This window comes from Chiroxiphia lanceolata, chromosome 26 (genome assembly GCF_009829145.1).
Source record: "Chiroxiphia lanceolata isolate bChiLan1 chromosome 26, bChiLan1.pri, whole genome shotgun sequence".
NCBI lineage: Eukaryota > Metazoa > Chordata > Aves > Passeriformes > Pipridae > Chiroxiphia > Chiroxiphia lanceolata.
Genome location: NC_045662.1, coordinates 1,487,333 through 1,511,809, shown reverse-complemented (window position 1 = coordinate 1,511,809; position 24,477 = coordinate 1,487,333). Strand labels below are relative to the sequence as shown.

The window sequence follows — 24,477 nt, the reverse complement described above, 5'->3', positions numbered from 1 at the left end:
AATTTTCACGGCACGGGAGCTCAGAGGGAGGGGGTGCTCGGGGTGCTGTGCCAGGGAGGAAGGTGGCTCCTCCTCCTCCTCCTCCTCTCCCGGCATCCACACGGTGACATTTCAGCTGAGGAAGCTGAATCATCCTTCAGTTAATGACAGGCTTTTAACCTGATGTTGAGGAGCCTCGCTGACGTCCCTCCTGTCAGAAACACCCCTGGCCGTGGCCAGAACCACCGGGACACAGGGATTTTTCCACCCCTGGGATTTCTGCTGTCCCCCGTGGGAGCCCTTGGATGGGGAAGGACGTGGCAGCAGAGAGGCTGCAGGCAGCTCCCTGTTCCCTTCCAACACATTGTCCCGGGCAAGGACAGCTGAAAACACGTTCCCAACCCTGTGGAACAGGGCAGGGAAGGTCAGGCAGAGGTGATGGATGGGAAGGGGAAGCAGCACGTCAGGGTGACTCAGGGCACAGACCTCTCATTGCTCCATCACCACAGCCAGGTTCTGGTTCTGAACCAGCTCCCTGGGGCAGGAGCACACCCAGGGCCCTCAGGAGGAGCCCAAAGAGACACAGCAACAGTGCAGGGCTTAAATACACGAGCTTACATACACGAGAAGGTCAGAAGAAAGCCAAGGAGCAGCTTGGAGCGAGGTGGGTGCTACTGAAAAATCCCTGAGCGGGGTCTGAGGAACAAACACCCAGGTCATGGAGTGACTCGGATCACCTGGCTTTGGCTGATCCCTACAGGCTACAAGCAGACTTCCAGGGGTGGGGGGTGTTTTAGGGATGATTTGAACAGGTTACAGCTGTTCTCAGGATGATGCACCTCATCTGCACCAAACAAGCCAGGCAACATTTGGAACAGGCTTGAGGAAATTTGGCCTCCGTTTCCCAGCACAAAGGATGGGAATGGCTGGTTATGAAAGAGAATTTGGATGACAGAAAAGAGAAGACAAGAGCAGTAAATGCAGCAGAGTGGATGAATGAAGGAGGAAGGGGGAATCTGGAAGGGCAGGAAGGAAGGAGGAGGACTGAGCAGGGTTGCAGAGATAACAAAGGGAAAAGTTGCTTCTACTGCCTCAAAAAACTCCCTTTGCATAAAACTGTCCATGCAGGAAAGCCCAGCACTGACACCATCTCTGGATCAGCATTACAGCATCCCAATGACACACTTTGAGCCTAATCACATTTCAGGCATGAGGAAAATCATCACTGCTCTGGTTGGAAGCATCGGAGGGAGTCGGGATCGAAGACGCAAAGCCCGAGGAGAACAAAGGACGGGGAGGGTTTTGTGAGGAAGATTTTCCTTCCATCAAACTTTAAAAGTGAGGAAGCCAAGTCCTTTCAGCAGTGCAGGTATCACAGAGGTATTTTAAAAAGAGGGATTTCATCCTGGGCTCTGAATGTCCTCTCCAGGGAGCAGGGGCAGGCGGATGAGCCTAAGCCAGGGTGACAGCCGACCTGGCAGGAGCGTGGCACCAGCCACGGGCACTCCTGGAACAGAGACTGAGCTCAAAAACACAGACCCACAATTAAGGACCAAAGGCAGCCTGTCCTCTGCATTTCACGCCAGATGATTCCTGAGAGCACCCAAATTTCCCCGTGTTTCCTCCATATTATGCATTCATGACACCACGAGGCATCAAGGACACGGCTCAGAACCAGCACTGGGGCTGTGCAGGGAAATCAATTTTTTATGTGACAGCAAAATGACAGGCAGGATTTTAAGTGGATTTTATGTATTCAGAGGGGCTGAGCAGACAATTTGGGGTTTATTATTGCGGGAGCATTTGCTGAGATGTTCCAGAGTGGTCTCAGTATCACTTCTGCAAAGTAAAGGGCTCTGAAGCTGCAATCCCAGAATGAAAATGCTGCCACTTCTGCTTCCCTTTGTTCTCTTTATTCCCTGATACATTAGCACAATTCACACAGGCAGGAAAAAAGGCAACTTGCTGTGAAGAGAGACAACTACATCTTATTTAAATACCTGACCTATTTCTGCATTTCCTTTGCCTCACTCCACGAGGTGTCTGGATTTGCAGAAACAGCTGAAAAAATGTGTTGGATGGTGCGAAAAATACTCTTCCCTGTGGCAAAGTTGGCATGAAAAACAGGTGCATAAACAAAGAGATTTTTACTTCTAGAAATGAAAAGTTTGAAGGGAAGACACACATTGCCAGGCTGATTCCCACTGTCACAAAATCACAGAATGGTTGGAAGGGACCTTAAAGCCCATCCAGTGCCACCTCCTGCCATGGGCAGGGACACCTTCCACCAGCCCAGGTTGCTCCAAGCCCCGTCCAACCTGGCCTTGGACATTTCCAGGGATCCAGGGGCAGCCACAGCTTCTCTGGGCACCCTGTGCCAGGGCCTCCCCACCCTCCCAGGGAAGGATTCCTTCCCAATAGCCCATCTAACCCTGCCCTCTGGCAGTTTGAAGCCATTCCCCCTTGTCCTGTCCCTCCAGGCCCTTGTTCCAAGTCCCTCTCCAGGTCTCTTGGAGCCCCTTTAGGCCCTGCAAGGCTCTCTAAGGTCTCCCTGGAGCCTTCTCTTCTCCAGGCTGAACATCCCTCAGCATCTGCACAGCAACAACATTAAGATTTCCGTGTCAGGCTGTCACTGTGACTGCACTGGAGAACAACCCTGGACACTTACAACATGGACATAAATACACATAAATACAACATGGACACATCCATCCAAATGTCTGTCATCAGCCACCCATCCTGGAAACACTGCAGGTCCAGTGGAATTTGCCTCAGATCCACCCTGCAGGTGATCTCCCGCTGGAGATCCCAGGCTGTATCCATATCCCTGCCCTATCACACAGGTTGTTCATGATCCCAGGAGCACCTCACCCAGCTTCTGGCCCCAGGGAAGGTGCAAGGACTGTTCAGCCTGCAGGGAGGGATGGCTGGTGACTGCCTGTGCCCCAGCAGTGAGGCTGCTGGAGCCTCCTTCTCCCTGGAATAAACACGGCTCTGTTCCCAAGCAGGCCTGGGATGCAGCTCGAGAGCAGAGCCACGTTACCAGGCACAGGAAAATGCCTTTAATGACTGTCTGGCACAGTCTGCACTCTCAGCTCCAGGAGAATTGATCCTTCTTCCTATCTCTGCTTGCAGAGAGGGCAGGTTTTCCCTGAAATGCTATTTATGAGCCTCTTCCCTTCCCAGCCCTGACCTGCTGCTCCGTGGGGATCAGAACGAAGGCCAAGGGCTGGGATTCCTGGCAGTGCCACTGCCCTGACCCCAACAACGTGGCCATTATCCCAAACAACCTGTGACCTTCTGGATTCATCCCACTCCTACACAATCCCTCCACAGGGATTCTGTGCTGCCACAGGCTGGGGAGAATGGACCTGGTGATGTGCAGGACTTTATGCTCCTGTATCAGTTTCTCCACAGCCAGACAAATTTGTCAAAGAATAAGCCATGGCATGAGATATCCTTAAGGTTTCCAGCCCAAGAGGGACACTGAGCACTTCACAGGGCTGTGCAAGGACAAGGAACTCCAATCCTGAGCCATCTCAGATCCTGTCTGGAGGTACCAAACGGTGGAGCTTCACCACCACCAGCCCCATCTTTCAGCAGGCAGAATCATCCCTATTTTCCTCTTCCATATTTTGCTGGGAGAAATCAGCACTTCCACACATGGCACTGAGAAATTTGCTACATCAACCAAACGCCTGCGAAGCCAAAGCCATTAACAAATCAGATCTGCACGGCTCCAGCACTCAGCATTCATTTATTTTGCTGCAGTCATTCCAGCTGAGCAAAATATCCCCATCCCCCCAACCCCCAGTTCCTCATCAGCCTCCATCCTCCTTAAATCTCTCCCTTTTCCTGTGACAAACTGAGCAATTGAGCTGTGCACGGGGAGAAATGAGCTGCAGAGCAAATGCTTCCCCCAGAACCAGATGAACTCTTTGTTCCAAGGCTGTCACGGCAGTTCAAGAGCCTCCCTGTACATTTTCTCAAGAGCCACTGCAGTGACAAGATAAGATGCCACCACTGGGAAATAATCTCTGGGAGAGGAGCCGTCCCCGCCGCGCCGAGGGCTCTGCCCGCAGGAGAGGTGGCTGCAGAGCTCAAGGGGAGCCCCCCCAAATGCCAAATTAACCCCTCAGCTTGGCAAAATTTGCACAAGGACTATCTCACGCTCATGATAACACTTTTAAACACTTGATATCCCAGGATATTCTGAGTTGGAAGGGCCCTACAGGGATCATCAAGTCCAACTCTGAAGCGATCGGGGATTGAACCCTTCCCACCAACATCACAGACATGGAATATTCTTAAACCCAGTTCAAAAGCACTTCAGGATCTTGGCTTTTCACACCACAGGTTTTTGGTTGCAGTGATAGAAGATGATGGGGGGGGTTGCAGTAAAAGAAACAAGAAAAAGATGAACCCAATCCTCTTGCGAAACATCCGCTCTCGGGCTCGTGGCTCTCCCTTCCTGTCGGCAGCACAGGGAACTGGCCCCTTCCCCCTGGCAGCCCAGAGCTGCTCTGCCAGATCCAACAGCTCTGAAGGCAGAACACACCGAGGGAGAACAGCTGATGACACCCTGGGCACCTGGTGACACAACAACTGGGCTGAGGGACACGGGGGCAGAGCGTGGAAATGCAAAGCCAACCTGAGGATCAAAGGGAGCCAGCACGGGCGTGACCCCGGGGTGGAGAAGTGCTGATCTCTCCTGATCTCTGCCCTGGCACAGATCCTGTTCTTATCAATGTGCACTGAGCCATGGATGTCTTACAACAGAGTTGGGCATTGAGAAATTCTCTCTCTCGCTGGGTGAATGTCTGTGGCCTGGCAGGACAAGCGATTTGCTTGGATGATTAGAAAGGGTTTCCCCACCCTGAGATCCACGAAAACCAGATTTCTCCAGGGCTAAAATCCTGCCCCTGGAGAACCAACAGGCTTATTGAGATCACTGAGAAACAGAGGTCACAGAAACCTGCTGCTGCCAAGCTCACTTGGCAAGGCCAGGTGAGCTGCTCTGTGAGCCAGGCTGGGAAAGACCCACCTGGGAATGAGCTGGCAGCTGAGAAATGCAGCTCTGGGTTTGGTGAGACACTCACCTGCAGCCCCATGCAGTGAGGGTGAGCTTGTGCTGTAGCATCATCCTTTTACATGCTGCTGGAAGGAGATCACAGAATCATGGAATGCCTGGGTGGGGAAGGACCTTAAAGCTCATCCAGTTCCACCAGGGACACCTTCCTCTATCCCAGGTTGCTCCAACCTGGCCTTGGACACTTCCAGGGATCCAGGGGCAGCCACAGCTTCTCTGGACAACCTGTGCCAGGGCCTCCCCACCCTCCCAGGGAAGGATTTCTTCCCAATATCCCATCTAACCCTGCCCTCTGGCAGTTTGAAGCCACTCCCCCTTGTCCTGAACCTTTTTGTATCAGCACTTCCCAAAGGTGATGACACTCCCCCGACTCTCTCTGCACCTTCCCATGACTCCATTCAGGGGAGAACCAACTCCCTTTAAATTGCTGCATGGAATTATTGCTGAGCTCCTGCAGCACGAGAGGGAAACAGCTGGAATGACTGGCTCCATGTGGGAACACTGGTGACCAGGAGAAAGCTGCTGACAGGTAATTAGGTGCTCCTTGGCCAGTGCAAGCACTGAGGCCACTAATTGGAGCTTCTCTGCTCGCTTTGGCTCTCACTGTCCCTCCCAAAAGGAGCTGAGCTGCTGCCAGCAGAAGGGCAGCCCAATTAAGGCTTATTAATCTGCAGTTCTGTGCTCAAAAAGCAAACCTTTGCAATGATTTTTGGTGATCTCGAGGGTCTTTTCCCACCCAAAGGGTTCTGTGATTTTTTACATCATCTCTGAGCCCCTCTCAAAGTGTGACCCTCCTGTGCTGCTGCAGGGATGGGAGGTGAGGCTCAGTCCTTGGGGGGGATGTAGAGATCCAGGAGCCAGAGTGAAGCTGCAGGAGCACAGGAGTGTTATCTGGGAATGCTGTGGCCCCTGTGGAGTGAGGCAGCAGCAGCCAGCACTTACCAGCCTGCATTGCTGCAACTTTAAAAGCTGCTTTTTTCCCCTCTTTAATATGATATTTAAATTAAAACCAAGTTCTGATTTTAACCTTACAAAGGTGGGCTTTGCTGTGCACACAGGGCAAAGCTCGCCAGGCTGAGGTAAATCTGTGCAACTCAGCACCTTCACCTCCTGAAGATCCTTCTGTCAAGCAGGAGCTGCATTAACTCACCCAACAAACACCATGTCCCAGGACACCAAATCCATCCAACTCTAAGTCCTCCACACCCTCGTGCCAAGAGGACAAGCCACACATCCAAACTCTTGCCATTATTGGGATTAAGTGTTTGAAAACAGAGGTGTGAAGTGAGGGGGAAAAAGAGGCTCATCCTGCAGATTTCACGGTTGGGCTTTTAAAGGATTTTAAAGGACTTTTCCCACCCTAAATGACTCTGGCTAATTATCCCATTTGCCATTTACACAGACAAATGGTACAACTGAACCCTGAGCACTCCAGATCTGCTCCAGAGATAACTCCTGCTGGAGATAAGGGAGCAAGTGGTAACAGGAGATGATGAACAGCCCCACATGGAAACGTGAGCAGCAGCAGCAGCAGGTCCTGGGACTCACACCCCGAGCTGCTGAAGCAGGAGCCCGGCCCCTCTGAGAGCAGCTGTTAACAGGAGCCTAAGGAAGCACTTTAGGAGCTGTATTAAATTTCAAAGGCATCCTGGCTGGAATTGGGCTAGGCAGCAGCAGAGGCTCCTGTTCCCATCTGCAGTCTCCTTGGATAGGAGCATTCCAGCCACTGGCCTGAGTGATGGGAGAGGTAACAGTGGAATAAATGATCAGAGGAAAGAAAGGTGACTTACTGGGAATTTACCGGTTAACTCACAGCCTCTCTACTCCCCAAAACCAGGCCCGGCAGCCCCCAAACTATTCCCCACCAGAAGGCAGGAGGAGAAAACACAATTTGCTCAAAGCCACAGACAAATCCCCCCCTCTTTCCATGCACTATCGATTTCAAAGAAGCCAGTTGCTGTTTGGGAATGGAAAACTCCTGGAGCAGGCAGGGTGTCCCTGTGGGACTGGCTCGGATTTGCAGCAGAAGCTGCCACACAGAGCTGGGGCTTCACTTCAGTCCCACTGACATTTAACAGGCTCTCAGGAAGGATGCAGCAGCTTGTGTTGGCCTATTAATTGCCACTTCCACTGCTGAAAGCATCCATGTGCTCCTCCTGTTCCTGTGAGAACCATCCTGGTGTTCTCTCTTGGTCTGCTGGGAAATCCCCGACGTTTCCTGCTGATCAAGCTGAGTCTGAGAGAACTGGAGCCTCCTGTGCTGCAGAGCTTCACCTGGGGAGAAGCTGGACAAGCTGCAGAGCAGCTCATGGCCAGTCCAGCAGCTCCTCCACATCCTCTTTCACACAGGAAACCACAACCCAAATCCAGCCTCCCATGGCCACAGAGTGGGGAGGAGCTGGATCCCACCTTCCCACAGGGACACTGTCTGGGGATGTGTCTGTACAGGAGGAGCACTATGGAATCATGGAATGGTTTGGGTTGGGAGGGATCTTAAAGCCCATCCAGTCCCACACCCTGCCTTGGGCAGGGACACCTTCCACTAGACATGGTTGCTCCAACCTGGCCTTGGACACTTCCAGGGATCCAGGGGCAGCCAGAGCTTCTCGGGACAACCTGTGCCAGGGCCTCCCCACCCTCCCAGGGAAGGATTTCTTCCCAATATCCCATCTAACCCTGCCCTCTGGCAGTTTGAAGCCATTCCCCCTTGTCCTGTCACTACTCCACCCCACACCATGGATGTGCTGTCACCACCTGCTGCTGCTTCTCACTGGATCTCCCTCTGTCTGTTTTTCCTCTCCAGGTTTATTTGCTGAGGAGAAGCCAGAAGACAAGTGATGGGCTGCAGTTTGGCCACGAGCAGAATGACAGCTTTGGAAGGGATTTTCCAAAAATTCCACTTTAGAGTCTAAATGTAAAGGTCAGAGCAGGAGGGAAGTTCTGAGCCCTCAGCTGGAGTGTCTGTCTGTGCCACCCTGCACAGGGCAGCAGGAAGCCTGAGATGGCTCTCCAGCTTTTTCCATGCATTTTTCCTTCTCTGCCTACAGGTTATTTCCCAGCTCCTGCTCCCAGCTGACCCAAAAAGCCAGAGGTGTCCAGCCAGGGGTGCTCCCACCAGGGTTCATCCCAGTCCCACACTGCCCACTCTGCCACCACTGGTCCCTGGAAAAGGAACTCCCAGAACAATCCAGGCTGGAGGGGATCACTGAGGTCACTTGTTCCAGGTCCCTTTCCTGACTGGGGTCACCTTGAAAATTAGACCCAATTTTGGGACCAGGGAGGAAGCAAACCCTGTTACACCTGATGGCTCAGGGGGGCTGAGCAGGACCAGCTGCTCCCAAACTTCACCCCTGGCTGAGGCATCAGATGGGAACAATTCCTGGAGAGCACTAAAGAGGCTTCACAGCCTTTAAGGGGAAAATGCTGATCTTAATCCAGATGAATGTGAGATTTTCCTGGAGGCTTCCAGGCACAGGACAACCAGACACTGACAGCTGGACAAATGCTGGAGCCAGGATGGAGAGAAAAGCAGGATCCAAAGGAGACAAAAACCCCAGGGATGAGCTGAATGCTGCACAAGGGCACAGAGAAAAGAGAGAACAGGGTGCTGTGCTATTTCCAGCTGCCTCCTCCTCAATTCCTAGGGGTGGAATTTTACCTCTGGAGTGTTCATTGCTTTGTAGGAAGGGTTTAAAGACTACTTACAAGAAAATGGTAATTAAAACCTAAATTAAAGCTGTGCCGAGTCAATACTTTCCATTACAATTGTTCTCAAAATCCAAAATAACATTTCCAATTTGCCACAGAGATTTACTGCCCTTTTTCTACCATTTTACTAAAACAAACTCCAAGTGCTGGGTTTTGAAATGATAAGTCTGCAGAAATCCCCTTTGGCAATAAGCTTCCAGCATGATTCCTTAACTCTGCAGCATCTAAAGTGACTTCAAATTAAAAGAATATTGAAGCACTGTCATTACTTTGATTACTGAATCAACAACTTGATTTAGTAAAATCACTGGTAGCTCACAAAGTATTAACAAGAACAATTAACAAGAGTTGGCAGTTACATTTAGTGTTTTGGAGTTATATTTACAAACTGAACTCAGCCTGGAATCAATACAGCTGAAATCCTCTCTGCTCTCATTCTTTTAACCTTTTTGGTTTTACTTTGGAAAACCAGAAAATGCTCAAAATAAGCAGCACAAACTCTGAAGTAGAGACCAAACCAATGGCTGGACTCGATCTTGGATCTCCTTCCCAGCCTTAAAGATTCTGTGATTCCAGGACAGGTTAATGCTCCTTACCTGGGCCAAAACTCCTCTGGTAAATTAAGAGCCCAGAAAAACCATTTTCCAACAACTTTCAATTTTTTAGGTCAAAGATGGCTTTTAAACCCCTAAATAGACAATTCCACCTCCTCTGCCCTTGTGCCATCAGACAGGAAAAATTAAATTAACAGGTTGGAAACTGGGGGAATCATCCCCAGCAGGATGGGGATGGACAGGGCTCCACCACAGCACGTGCTGAGTTTAATGAGCCCCTGGGTTTGGAGAGCAGGCAGTGCAGCCTGTGCCTCCTCATGGAATCTTAAGTGCAACCAGATTTTGTGAATAAGCACTTTCAGCCCTAAGTGGGCTCCCTGTTAATCAAATGTCAATAATGAGTTGCTGCAGCCCTGGTGACTGATGGCCGAGGCCGCCCCTGGCTCAGAAAGGGGGGCAGAGCTTGCTCTGTGTCAGCTTTTCCCTCTGCACCATTTCCACCCCCCTGCTTTGCCACAAAACCCATGGAACTCAAGGGGAAGCGGTGCTTGGCACGTGGGCCTGGGGTGGCTTCAGCCACTGCCACCACAAACCCCACCGGAGATACCGGGAGGGATCAGCAGCCTGTGCTGCCGAGGGTGCATCCCATGGATTCTGGGCTGTCAGGACAACTGAACTGCTCCCCCCTTCCCTCCTGAGTTGGTGGAAAACTCCTCTGTGGTGTTGGGCACGGGGGGAGCTGTGGGAGGAAGGTGCCCGGGCTGGGGCAGTGAAGGAAGGAGGTGCCGGCTGGGCCGTGCCCGCTGACCAGAGGGCTGTGAAGGGGCAAAGCCCAGGAGCCAAATTAACCCTTCCACAGGTGACAAAAGCCCTGGGCAGACCCCCCTGGGGGGAGGTGAGAGCAGCCAGGCTGTGTTTGCCTCTGGAGGGTGACAGGAGCTGTGTGACCCAAGCCCCAAACTGCGCTTGCAGCTCTTCTGGGAAGTGCTGAAGCGGAGCCGGCCGTGGTGGAACAGCAGCCTGGCTTAGCTCAGGGAGCTCCTGTAGCTCAGGGAGCTCCTTCAGCAAGTGAGAATGAAAGCAGGCCCAAAGCCAAGCTCTGAGGCTGCTCAGGTCCACCTGCCTTCCTGCCCCACTGAGGTGGGTGCAGCAGCACCACACTCACATAAAGGGGTTTTTTTTAAAAAGGAGTGAATGTGGTTGTTGGCCAACATGAGGAGGGAGCAGTGGGCAGCAAGGAGCTGGGAGTGTGGTGGGAAGGAGGGAGAGGGGAGACAGGATGTGGGGAGGGCATTGGTGGGCAGGGATTCAGCATATCATGGGGCTCCCACCCCACGTTCTTCCCCCTGCCATCCTGGCCAAGCACCAGGCACTGGCAGGAAGCAACTCACCCTCTGCCCAAGCTCAGCTCATCTGGAACCACTCAGATGGTGCCAGAGAAGAAACATAGGACAATTTTTCCCTGTTCTCCAAAGCTGACCTGAAGCTCCATCAGCCTCCTCCTCCCCCCCATCTCCTGCCCCTCCTGCAGTGAGGGCTCTTCCCCCACAGCTCCATTTGAGAGACAAACCAGAGGGGTTTTGGTCGTGCAGCATCACTGGGTTTTGTCTTGGACAGACAGTGCCTCCCCTCCCTCACAGGCCAAGGCTTCCACCTCCCAACCCTGTCCCCCCCACCACTGCCAAGGTCACAGCCTCACACCCATCAAGCCCTGCAGCCCCATTGTGACCCCCTTCACACACTGGTCGAGTGCCCAACTTTCCTGCCAGCCCTGACCAAGTGACAAACAGCCAAGAGACAGGGCCAGCACTGCACAGGCTGTTTAAAAGCTCCAGGTTTGCTCAAGGGCAGAGTAACAAGACAAATACTTGAAAATAGGGATATTCCAGTTTAAGGAGCAGTGGAGATTTTTGGTACCCGGATCCTGGCAAACCCTCTCCCTGTGGGAGCTTTGCTGGTCCCCAGCCATGTGCCCCAGCCAGATCCCTGTCACTGCCTGGGCCAGGGCTCCTCTTTGTGCACAGCAGGGACTGGCACAGGCCCCTCACTGTTGGTGACCCCAACACCCCTGGCAGCAGCTCCTGCCCTGCCTTCCTCACCCAGACCAACCTTTCCACATTCCCTCCCACCAAGGCTGCAGATCATCAGAGAACCGACGAGGCCAAACCTGGCCTTCAATCCAAATTCAGAGGAATAAACCTTTCCTAGACCTCTGTCAAGGGTGTTGGACATGTGATATTTCTGGAGGGAATTCCATGTTTTTTCTGCCTGACCTCTTGGAACACATTCCCACTGTGGTGTGGCACCAGCCCTGGGCAGGTGGTGAGCACAGCCTGGCCTGGAACAACCAGAGGGGCTTTTGCTGCTTTTATACCTCTCCCTGCCAAGGTCTTTGCAGGCAGCTGGGGGGGGAGGAAGAAGATGGATTGTCCTCAGGCCCTTGGAAATGCTCGGGAGCTTCGGAAACTGCAGCAGGGAATGGCTGTTAAAGGAAGAGGCCCCTCAGCTGCAACAGGAGCATCCATTGCCAAGGTTATCCCAGGGGATTATCAGGGCAGGGAGCCACAAACATGACAAATGTGACACTGCTGGAGGCCTGACAGTGCTGGTCTCCAGGGACCCAGGAGGGTTCATAGTTCCAGAGCCAGGACACCTCCTGCAAACTTCAAAGACCTTTCCTTTGCCAACACAGCAGGAGGTCAGTCTGACCTGAACCACCCAAGGATCCTGCTGGAGTTTGGCCTCCAGGCTCAGCAGGGAGGTTCTCACCCCAAGGGCTGTCTGGCATTCCCTGGCATTCCCTGGCCCTTCTTTGCCTGAACACCAGCAGCACACAAGTGGTCAGACTGGGATATGGGATGGTTTGGGGCTGCAAGACTGAGGAGTGAACAAGAATGACTCATGTCAGACACGACCAGGACTTTGTGTCAAAGTTTCTACCATGGCCCTGAAGAAAAGGTGCCAAATATTGAGTACACGGGGAGAATGTTTTTGTTGAGTGTTCAGAGACAACCATCAACCCAGCTCTGAAAGGAATCCTCAATAAACTGATAAATTGACCTTATCAAGTGCCAACATAGTTTGTTTTTCTGCATTTTAAATCAGAATGTTTTCTTTTGTGAAAACATTTCCAGCATGTCCTTTTCTCCATCACTCCACGCACAGCAGGAGTCAGTACCATCGCTCCAGGAAATGTTGCTGTGAGCAAATGCTCTGCTCTGGAAATCCTCCCTCTCACAAATACACAGAATTTCCTTCCTCATGTTGTCAGGAGACCCTTTTTTGTTGCAGGAGCACAGTGCTGTGATGGTGGATTGCTGGTTTGAGAGATCACACCTCTCAATGACCTGCCACCATTTTTCTCTTTGAAGATTATCAAGGACTTTCCAAACCACTCACCTGCACAGAATTATCTCCCTCTGAGGGTACCAGACTGGATAATGTGTTTAAGTTCCTCCAGTTTTGTTGGCAGCATCCCCTGGTTTTATCCTTGTGCATAACACAGTGTTTCAAGGAGATGTTCTACTTAACACCCTCCTGTGATCCTGCAGAGCACTCCAGGATTGCCTCCAGACAGCCCCCAGAGGTTCCCTCTGCACTTCACAAGCCTTGACTCCAGCAGGTTTACAATTTCCAAAGAAATCAGCCCTAGGATGAGTCAGGAACTGTTGGGATGGTTTCTGAAGGCATTATCTGGGCTCCAGCTTTTGAAGGAGCAAAAGTCTCAGCAGAGGATGTTCACTGAGGCCAACGGAGCTGGGAATGCTGTGCCTGAAAGATGGGAAGCTTTTTTCTTCCCAGTCCATGACTCCCAATAACAGACTTTTAGCTGAAAATTCAAACTGTGAAAGCTCAGTCCTGAAGGAGCCCATTCCACTTGGAATTCTGGAGGCAAAGGAGTCTGGAGAGGGTTTTTCCAACATGCAGCTTCACAGCCAAACATACAGCAAACACTTCCCCAAGCCCAGACTTTTCCCAAGCACCCCCAACATATCTATTTTCAGGGCTCGGATGTTGCAGGAATAACTCACAGTGGAAACACCACTGTAATATCAGGGGTAATATCAGAGTATTGCCATTTGTTTGGGAAGAGCAGCAGGACAGGAGGAAAAAGCCCCCCCCCCCCCCATTCTCAGCCAGTTGGGAACTGTTTTCCTCTGCACTCCTAATTTACTGGGGAATTTTACTGCCCTGACTGCACCCTCAAGGACAGCTCACCAAGCTCTTGGCTAGAACTGGGAGTGTTTTCTGTATTTTGTATGTATTTTAATTCACATCATCCCAGAGATACCACTTTGTTACCTGAGAAACTGGAATTTATGAAGACACTGGAGAGAAGAAACCAATTCCTGGCCATGCCTCTCCTAATGCTCTGGGGATCATAAAGTGGGAATCTGTGTTATCCCATCTCTTTGTTTGATGCTGATAATTAATATTTATCATATTAACTGAAGTGAGTCACCTCAAAGTGCCAAGGTTGTTCCATCCCTGTGGGATCATCCTGGGGATATCAGTGACCATCCACCTGGGTTTAGGCTTTGCAAGGGAAGAGGAAAACATCCAGCCTTGACCTGTGTCATGTGGCAAAGCCAACGCTGCCAATCCAAACCTGGAGGGGTGATCCCACCTGGAATGTTGTGTACACAGCACACAGCCTGGCTTGCTTTCCAGCAGAAAGTTAAAAACAGGGCTATGAAACAAATGTCAGTGTTTCCTGAGCTGCCTGAGCAGCTCTGGGCACTGTATGTCCCCAGCTCCCACAGGCAGGATCCCGGAGAAGGTGGGAGTGTGGGCAGAGTTTGGGAGTCTGAGCAGACTTTGGGATTGTGAGCAGAGCTCCTTTGGGAAGTTCAGGATCCTGTTCTGACCAGCTGAGCCTCTGCTTGCATCACCATGTGGACACTGGAAGTGTCCAAGGCCAGGTCAGATGGGGCCCTGAGCAACCTGCTCTGGTGGAAGGTGTCCCTGGCCATGGCAGGGGGTGGGACTGGATGAGCTCTGAGGTGTCTTCCAACCCAAACCACTCCCTGATTTTATGACATCCCATCATTTCTGTACATGCACGAGAGTTATTGTTAAGCAAATGTCAAAATACCCAAGGCAAAACAAATCTACTGTGTGTTCTTAAGCCCTGCTTGACTTAAACCAGACCCTGGCAGGTGACCAAACAGATTTTGGCCAATGGTTTCTCAACCCCTTCATTTTGGGGGTTTCTCAAAGGATCATTTTGCTCTGGAATACGAGGGTGGCTCCTGGTGTTCCTCACACACAGGGGGAGCCTCCCCAGCTCAGCCCACGCCAAGTGTCCTCCCGGGAAGCCACAGGCAGTGTTCTTGTGCCCTGGGCTGGTGGGAGGAGGACAAACTCCAATGCCACACCAGGGGAGATGCCCCAGAGCTGGAGCACACAGACACAGCCCTACTAAAACCCTGTCTGAAAGAAAATAACCCCAAAGCCGGGCCCAGCCTCACTGCAGAGAGATCACATGGGGGGAGCGAGCACTGCCTGGAGAGGAGAAAAACCATAAAGAAGAGAATTTGGCTCAGCCTCAGGATGCACAGGACACTCTACTGGGGAAGCACCTTCCAGCAGGAGCTGTTCCCTGGCACCAAAAGGCCACTGTGGCCGTTCCTGAGGCAGCCCAGTCCGACCAGCCCTGCCTGTCCCATGTCTCACCACGTGACGTGCTCAGACCTGCAAAGTGCTTCAGAGAGGAGTGATGAGCCATCCCAGGTGTATCCCAGGTGTATCCCAGGTGCATCCCTGCTCTTCCCACAGACACACCGCCTGCTTTCATCTCCACACGCCGAGGGAATTGCAGGGACAGAGAAAAATCACCCTGGAAAAACCAGTATCTGGCCAGGGCTGGGAGGTGGAGGTGTCTCAGATGTGAAAGTCCCGCAGCCAGAGCTGGCAGCATGGACACAAGGGAAAACAGGGCTACAAAAATGTAATATGGACTGTGTAAAACCAGATTTTAACCTTCAGAGAGCGAGAAGGGACCCACAAGGATCATCCAGTCCAATTCCTGGCCTTGCACAGACACTCCAACAATCCCACCCTGTCCCTCAGAGTGTTGTCCAAACTCTCCTTGAGGCTGTGCCCACTGCCCTGGGGAGCCTGATCTTTGTGTACCTGAGCAGCAACTTCCCTTTGGCACACGATTCCTGAACACAGACACGGACACAGAGCTCACATTCAGCTCCTGAGTGAGACCTGCAGCACAGCTGTGACACAGGGAGGGCACCAACGCTCCCTGTCCCTCCCCAGGGCCCATGGGATGAGATGCAGCACCAACACAGGGGGAAACATTCCCACCCTGGAGCTCATGATACACGCAAAAAAGAGAAATATTCCTACACTGCAGCCTGCTCTGAGGTGCTGCCCTGGGCTGGGTGACAGCAGGGGACACAGGGGACCCGTCCCCAAAGCTCCCCCTGTGCACCAAGGGGAAATTTGTGAATTGAATTCTCTTTAGTCCCAGGCCTGAGATTGAATTCTGAAGTCAAATAAGTCAATTAAATAGAGTTCAAAGTATTTATCCTGTCTTAGTCTAAATCAGTTTTAATAACAGGCTTGTGTGCCAAGAGTTTAATGGCTTCAGCAAAAATATCTCCAATGTACCAAATGAAATATCTCCGTGTAGGAGCCCTATAGAATCCAACCCACCTTCTAATAATAAACTGTTTCAGGCTTTCATTTTCTAAATTGTTATGTGTCCTCTGGAGAGGTTTCCTTGAACCTGCTGCATAATGAGAGCTTGCAATAAATCTTGTCAAACCAGACAAACACAAGGAAATTTTAATTTTACTTTGAAATTGCAGCTGATGTGTTTTTTTTGGTGACTGCCACAAAACCGAGGCGGAGGAGTTTGCTTATTTTGAACGAGAGAGTGTTATTGTCTCCATGTGTTAAAAGATTTAGTTATCTATAAAAAATTAACCTTTAGAAACACAGAAATGGATTTGTTCTGGCTGTTCCAGCTCTGGCCAGTGAGGGAGAGAAAATGTTACAGGAGGATAAGGGGGGAAAAATATGATGATAATTGGAAAGGACACTTTAGCCCCATGGTAAGAGCAGCTTTTTTTTTTATATATTTTTTTCAGTGTGGAAAATTTTCTGTAGCAAAAATCAGATTTTCAGCATGGAAAATCACCCTATCCACGCCTCACATGGTGCTGCTCAGAGTGAGAGCCATGGCTAAAGCCTGGCTGTGTGTGAGAAGCAAAACAACCATGGAAGGGACGCCCAAACTGGTGGCACTTGGGAGAAATGGGCTTTTTGGTGCAGCTCCCCCACTGCTGCAGAGCTGAGGGGGAGTTTGCTGAGCAATCTGCATCTTCAGGGTTTGTATCCACCCCCCCCCCCCCGAGCACACGGAGCTAAAAATAAGGGAAAATGCCCTTCCTTGGAGCCCACGAGGATGCAGGTGGGTGCCTTCCTCCTCCTCCTCCTCCTCCTCCTCCTCCTCCTCCTCCCTGCTCCAAGAAACCTGCACGTGGCTTCCCCATGGAGCCCCAGCAGTGCCCCTGGCCTCGTGGCCACCAAGCCATTTGCATATTATTATTATTGTTGTTGTTGTTGTTATTGTTGAGGATTTGGAAATGAACTCATTAAATCACCAGTGTGACAGGGAGAGCCTGGGATGCTGCTGCTGTTGCCATGGGAACTGTCCCTGCTCAGGGACCCCGAAACCACTGTCACCCCCCCTCAAGTACCCGTGTCACCACGTGGGGCCACAGAAAGGATCCCATTTCCTTCCCCTTTGCCAGAGGAGAAGCACATCTGTATCCCCAGCCCTGCTGTCCCTCCCCCTGTCCCCCTTCCCATCCCATCCCATCCCCCTTCCCATCCCCTCCCTGGCTCTGCTCCAGCTGATTCCTGGAAAGGCTGAAACAAAAGATGCTCTGGCTGTCACAGGAGATCCTTGGGAGGCATCACAGTGACAGGATCCCTCCCAAGGCCACCACTGGATCCATGGAGAAAAATATTCCTTTCTGGGTTTGAACTGGCATGGCCTGAGCTCCTGTGTCTGCAGAGTCAGTAAACTGAGTAAAATATTTTAAAATACTCAGGTTTTTAAAAAAAAAAAAAAAAAAAAAAAACCACAAAAAATACATCTTGAATTTGTGCTTACACTTAAGGGACCCTTAATTCACAGTCACCTAAAGCAAGGTGGGCTCCCCCAGAGTGCAGTGGGATGCACTGGCCATTCCACCACATCCCTGAGGACACAGGGGAAGGGCAGATGCTGGAGTGGTTCTGCTGAAGAGGAGCTGGAACCAGGCAGGGCAGGCAGGGAGAGAGTCAGGCAGGGACAGAATCAGGCCAAGACAGAGGCAGGCTGTAGGAAGGGCAGGCAGGGTGCAGGCAGGGTGCAGGCAGGGTGCAGGCAGGGCAGAGCCAGGCTGGTAGCAGCTCCATCCCCAGCCCTGCCCAGCCCAGCTCCTGGCTTTGCACTGAGTCAAGGCTGTGAGAGACAATTCAATCCAAAATACTGAGGACAAATCCCATCTGCAGGGGCTGAAAATGGGCCATTACACACCAAGGTAACCACCACAGCAGGCTGCAGCCCCAGATCCTGCCAGCCCAGCCCAGCAGCAGTGCCCAGGCACACACTGGCACCCTGGAGCTGCTCCAGGCTCACCTCTGGGATCCACGGAGCCACCCCTGCCCTGGGAGCAGGAAGTGAAACATTTGCAGGAGCTCAAAATTTCCTGCTTCAACGTGTGAGGATCTGGAACTGCAGCCCAGCACACCCCCTCCTCTCCAAGGAAACATCCTCTCCCAGCATCCCTCCCTGTGCTCCCAATCCCCCTGCCTGAGTCACAGCACAACAGAACAGCCTTTCTTTGCAAAAATATATCTCCCCAACACAGGCAGTTACAGGATGTGCCCAACTCCACGAGCTCCCTGAGTAATTTTAATGATGCTAAAAGGAGCTGGGATGGAGATGCCCTTGTTCCTGATTCTCACTGTCACACAGACCTTGACCTCCAGTCCCTGCTCTCTGGAGCTCAGGTGACAACACCCAGCAAACCTCAGCAGAGCAGAATGAAAACCCCCAGGATTCCTCAGAGGTTTCTGTTTTGAAGGGAATTTTAAGATTTGACCCAGCAGAGGGGCACTGTGCTGCTCCCTGGGGCTGGTGACAGCCCAGGGCAGGAGCTGGGAGCAGCCTGGCATCCCCACAGCAGCCTGGCTCTGGATTTTGGCACTCCCTCACTGAACACTCCCAGGGCCAGCCTTGCAGCACAGCACTGCTCCATCCCAGCAGGAATGCTGCAGGTTGCTGCTGCTGGAGAGATCTGTGCCTCCCTCCCAGCTCCTGGGAGAGGACACCCTTCCAATGAATATTTAAACCCCTGGAAAGCCAAGGACTGATCCTTGTGTCAGGTCTGTACTCCTGTGTTATGCCAACAACAGATGGAGGGAGCATCCCTTTCTGCTCCAGAGGCCACACGATGCAATTGCAGCAGCCCAGAGAAGCTCCTTTTCCAGCCCTGTTTGTCCCCCAGTGGTGCTTCCCTCATCCTGCTTTTCCAGACAAAAGCAGCACCTCGTGTGACCCAAGCAGGGTGGAATCCAGAGCCCTCAGTTACAGTCACTCCTGATGGATCTGTCCTTCTCCCGAGCTCCTCTGCCAGGCTGGGCTGCCTTTCCCAGCCTGCTGGAGCACCTCAGGATTTTAAGATATTACAGCCCATTTCCATATCTGCTTTATTTCCCCAGACAAAAGCTGTTCCACTCAGTTTTGGTCTCTCCCTCCCCCACCTCCTCATTCTCACACCCTTTCCAGACCATGTCAGAGAAAGGACAGGGTCTGAATCCAGGCTGTGAGGTGGCCATGGCCTGTGCCGTGTTTAATTGCCTCCATCCCAGGGATCAAAAGGGGATGCACTGGGAAATCCAGGAGGCAGCAGTCGAGTCAGGGTAATTTGATGGCTGACTTTGTGCTCATTAACCCAATTCCTTTGAACTCAGAGCAGGAGATGCAGCAACACATCATTGGCAACCAACCTCCCAGGGATGCCAAAAGGGATGAGCCCTGGATGAGCTGATGATGCTGGAATTTCCCAGCCTGTGAAGGAACACTTGAGGAGCACCGACCCCATGCTGGTCTCCGAGGCTGCTGACACGGGAACATCACACATCCCTGTATTCCAGGCACTCCCCTTTGCCTCTCCTCCTCATTCCTTGGAAAAGAGCTGGTGAATCTGATAATCAGATTTATTGATGTTCTGCATCCTCACCTAAAACAACGCTGGAGAGGGACTTTTTGCAAGAACATGGAGTGACAGAAAAAGGCTGGAATGGCTTCAAACTGACAAAAAGTAGGGTTAGATGGGATACTGGGAAGGAATGTGAGGGTGGGGAGGCCCTGGCACAGGGTGCCCAGGGAAGCTGTGGCTGCCCCTGGATCCCTGGAAGTGTCCAAGGCCAGGTTGGACAGGGCTTGGAGCAACCTGGGCTAGAGGAAGGTGTCCCTGCCCATGGCAGGGGGTGGGACTGGATCATCTTGAAAGTCCCTTCCCACCCAAACCATTCCATGATTCTATGATTTTATGATACAGGGTGAGATCAACAACATACTGTTTAAAAGTAATTTCTGAATAATTTCAGAACTGGCCCCACTGCAAATGAAATCAGAGCTTGGTCTTCAAGTCCAAGATCATGGAATCATGGAATCCCAGACTGCTCTGGATGGGAAGGGACCTCAAAGCCCATCCAGTCCCACCCCCTGCCATGGGCAGGGACACCTTCCACTAGCCCAGGTTGCTCCAAGCTCCATCCAACCTGGCCTTGGACACTTCCAGGGCTGGGCAAGTGTCCCTTGGCATGACCTGCTCTGGGTTCCGTGGTCACTCCCCATCACCCACACCCAGTCTCAGGAGCCAGTGGGATGTGGACACACAGGGAAGATGGGGTTGGATAAAGCCTTTTTTCCTTCAACTACTCGGCAGGAAAAAAACCCCTCCCTAATTTCCCTGGTGGAAGTTCATGGCTTGGATAAAGCAGCAGCTTTAGAGCTGCTCTGCATAATCAGCAGTGCCCAGCACAGGCTGGGAGCTGACACAGCAAAGCCACAGCCCCGTGAGCAGTGAGGGAGCCTCAGAACCTGGGGAAAGGGCACTCACACAGCAGGGACCTCATTTGCCTCTTTCCTCACCTCCATTTCATCACCTACCACCCCTTCCATGGCTTGTTACCTCTGTTTAAAGATTCATAGAGCCCCTGCTTTAACATTCTGTGTGCTGTGCTCCCGGGGATCTGTGCAGGAGACATGACTTGGGACTTTATGCATATTTAGGGATATTCCAGCTGGGCAAGTACCTTGAAAAAGCAGTTCTGAGTCTGCTGGAAAGAAAACAAGGAGGATGACAGGTGAAACAAGGAGACCAAGCCCATTAGGCCTCTTTCAGCAGGGCCAGGGTGAATCAGGGCACACCTCAAACGGGATGGGGCGAGGGCGTCACCCCACAAAGATCCTTCACCAAGTGCCCTCACAGTGAGACCCACCTGTCTAGACACCAAGGAACCCCAGCTTAATTAAACCTGGAACCAGCAAACCCAGTGCAAACCCTGTGGAGGCATCAGCTCAGGAAGGCTCAGACTAAAGACAAACTTTCCCAGGGGCAGAGAAAACTTTTATCTGGACATGGCAGTGCTGGCACGGGGGGAGGGAGATGTGGGGCTCAACAGCTCCCTCAGGGAGAAAGGGCACAAGGAGATGGATCAGAGGGCCTCCATCTCCCCTGGTATTTGCACCTGCTAAGTCTCTTGGAATCCCAGCCTGGAGGCCCTGTCAGATCACTGCTCTGAGAAACTGAGACAAGGGGCAGGAATTCAGCTGGGACTGCTGGGAATTCAACCCAAGGCTGCCCCAAAAGTCAAGAGCAGGGATGGGGAGGTGAAGGCTCCAACTGGGAGCAGGACTTTGCAGCAGATTCACACAGGACAGTCTGGGACAGGAGCTGACCTTTTGTAAGTGCAGAGGAAAGTTGAGAACTTTCCCCTGGAAAGTTTATGGTTAAAAATAAGCTCTTGGTAAAAAAAACCCACAAAGCTGTTGCACACTTAAAAACTTTGCCATCCCACATTTCCCTCTGCTGACAGTTGATATTTGGGAGTGAAAGAAGAAATATAATTCTGTCTTTTGAAGGCAAAGGTGCATTTCAGGCTGGGTTCTCTCCACTGGTGTTGAGGGTCCCTCTGTCCCCACTCTGCCCCCAAATCTCAGGGGGAGGGAGAACTCTAATAAATAAACTAAGTGCAGAATTAACTGCCAGGGTATCCAAATAACCACTTCATGGGGGGAAGGCAAAGCAAACCCCACCCTGCCATGTCTGTGGCTGTCACACAACACGTGTGTGCTCTGCACTGGCCACGGAATGCAAATGCACCAACTCTGCCCGTGGGAGGTGAGCAGGGAGGAGGGATCAGCTGCTATGCCAGGGTTGGTATTTACAAGAAAAGGACCCAATCCTTAGGCAACCTGGTTTTCTCCATCCCACTGCTGCCTGCTGGGAGCTGGTTGGACAAACAGCCCCCAAAGTGGAACCAAATGCAACGTGAACCTGCTCTGTGCCTTTGCCAGGCTCACAATCCCTCCTCTCCCTACTGCTCATAACCCAGGACTGAAGATGTTTTTCTCTGGGTTAATGAGCTTTACAGTCCCAAGTTAATTGATCTCCAAGCAGCCCCCAGTGACTGGGTACCCCATGACTGGGCTCTGTGGGGTCCTGCACACTCCCAGTGTTCCCTGCACGTCCTGGCTGTCCCAGAGAGGCTCAGTGACCTCCCCAGCAGCAACAACAAGGCAAATCAGGGGCAGGGACAGGGGACCACTGAACTCCTCCTCACAGATCTCCTCCCCATCCCCACTCAGATTTGCACTGAGCTCAGTGTGGTTGAATTCTCTCACCAAACCCAAAGGAAGGGGGACGACCAGGGAACAACCTCCTGCAAACAGAGCATCCCTGAGAAGCCAAGGTGACAGGCAGGCAGCTTTTATCTCTTTTTACTAAGTCTTCAAAAAAAGCCAACCATGCCAAACCCCAGAACTAGGTCAGTGTTGGCCATCCTGCCCTTTCCCACTCTATATTTAGCTCCAGCTACAACCACAACACAGTGAATCCACTGCCACGAGCCACAGGAGATGTGTGATCACAACTGACATGGGACTGGCACGACCCCACACGAGGAATCCAGAATCCCAGGGAGGTCATGGACACTGGGCCAGCAGCACTGACCTCTCTGTGTTCAGATAAGTCATCAAGTTTGCTATTTTTCCCCACATAAATATGAACAAAACGTCCTCTAATCCTGTGAGCAAGATCATGGAATGGTTTGGGTGGAAGGGACATTAAAACTCATCCAGTGCCACCTCCTGCCATGGGCAGGGACACCTTCCACCAGCCCAGGTTGCTCCAACCTGGCCTTGGACACTTCCAGGGATCCAGGGGCAGCCACAGCTTCCCTGGGCACCCTGTGCCAGGGCCTCCCCACCCTCACAGGGAGGAATTTCCCCCCAGTATCCCATCGAACCCTTTTCCATGTCAGTGGGAAGCCATTCCCCCTTGTCCTGTTGATCCAGGTCCTTGTCCAAAGCCCTTCTGGCACATCCCAGGGTGTCTCAGTGCTGCACTGAGGGCAGGGTTGGATTGAGAGCACGTTAAGAGCACAAGGTCACTCAGAGGAGGATATTTGCCCAGTGGAAGGATGAGGCAGCTCAGGCCTGGCAGTGACAGCTCCAGGAGGTGGTGACAGTTTTGGGTGTAACCTCAAAGTCATCACTCATTGCAGGTTATCTCAGATTTCATAAATACAAAAGTTATTCAATTTATTTAAAGGAAATATGTGGCAACAGCCTGGACAGGACTCACAGTGATGGCCCAGCCTTGCTCACCTCGTTACCTCATCAAGGTCTATCACTCTCCCACCCTACTGACACCAAAAGCTCCAGCTCCATCCCAGCCTGGGCACAGCCATGGGAATCACCCCCTCTCCCTGTTCTTCCTGTGCCCCACAGCACCCTAAACTGGCACTAAAACCAGCCCTGCTGCTCACATACAGAAAGTGAGTAGTAAAGGTTTCTTATTAAACTTTAATCTGTCCCAGCCCTGCTTTGCTCAGGGGGGAAGCTCAGGGGGGACTTCTCACTCTGCAACTCCCTGACAGGAGAGGAGACCCAGGGTGGGTCAGGCTCTGCTCCCAGGGAACAAGGGACAGGAGGAGAGGGAACGGCCTCAAGCTGTGCCAGGGGAGGGTCAGGTTGGATTTTGGGAAAATTTATCCATGGAAAGTTGTCCAGCACTGACACACAGGCTGTGCAGGGCAGGGGTGGAGTCCCCATCCCTGGAGGGATCTAAAAGTGGATGTGGCACTTGGGGACATGGCAGTGGTGGCCTTGGCAATGGACTTGATGAGCTTAGAGGACTTTTCCAACCTTGCTGATTTGATCATTCTGTGATAAGAAACCCAAAGTTGAAGCCCCCAGCAGAGGAGTCACCAGCACTGATCCCTCCCCCTGCAGTTCCTCAGCCTCCAGCTGCCCGGGGACCTTCCCACCAGTGGGAGACCCTTGTCACCCACTGACACATCCCAGCACCTCCTAGGGGCAGGCTGGACAGTGGGGAGTTCCCCTGGGCACTGAAATCCCAGTTCAGTCCCACTGAGGTGTGAGGACTGGACCAGCCTGAGCTTTCTTTAAAGCAGGTTCCCTCCAAGTTGTTTTTTTCCTGCCCTTTCCGAGCTCATCCTCGTGTCCTGTTCTTTCCTCTTGTCGTCCCTGGTTCCTCCTGGCCAATTTGCAGGGTACAGCACCAGTGGAGCTGTCACAGAGGCACAAGAGGACTATTAACATTAAAAAAGTCTTCATGTAATTCCTTATTACAAGGCAAATTAATTCCAGCCTGAGCCAAACTCCACCCTGACCAGCAGCTGGGCAAACACCTCCCTCCACACTGCACATGGACAACAAGCTGCCATGGACACTTGGGGAATTGGCTTCCCTATCCCACTTGCCCCAGAGTGGGACCCGTTAAACTGCTGGAGATTAATTAACCCTGCTCAGATTTGAAGGTGGATGGTGGAATGAAGGCCCTGAACACGGGCTGCTGCTGGGAGACCCTGGGGACACCCCCT

At 52.1% G+C, this 24,477-nt stretch overlaps 1 protein-coding gene across 4 annotated transcripts in view; it reads right to left on the bottom strand.

The window, feature by feature from the left end:
• The window catches only part of MYO1D (myosin ID), a 148,587-nt gene that overhangs the window by 13,221 nt on the left and 110,889 nt on the right, over positions 1-24,477 (bottom strand). Inside the window, exon 22 of one of the 4 annotated variants that reach the window (XM_032711468.1) lies at positions 6,760-7,286. The exons of 2 other annotated variants lie outside the window; for them this stretch is intronic. In XM_032711468.1, the coding sequence (XP_032567359.1) occupies positions 7,151-7,286 (136 nt within the window). In that variant the 3' untranslated portion in view covers positions 6,760-7,150. Of the gene's footprint in view, positions 1-6,759; positions 7,287-23,773; positions 24,165-24,477 lie in introns of those variants that run through there. One more of the 4 variants, XM_032711466.1, reaches the window with a different exon arrangement.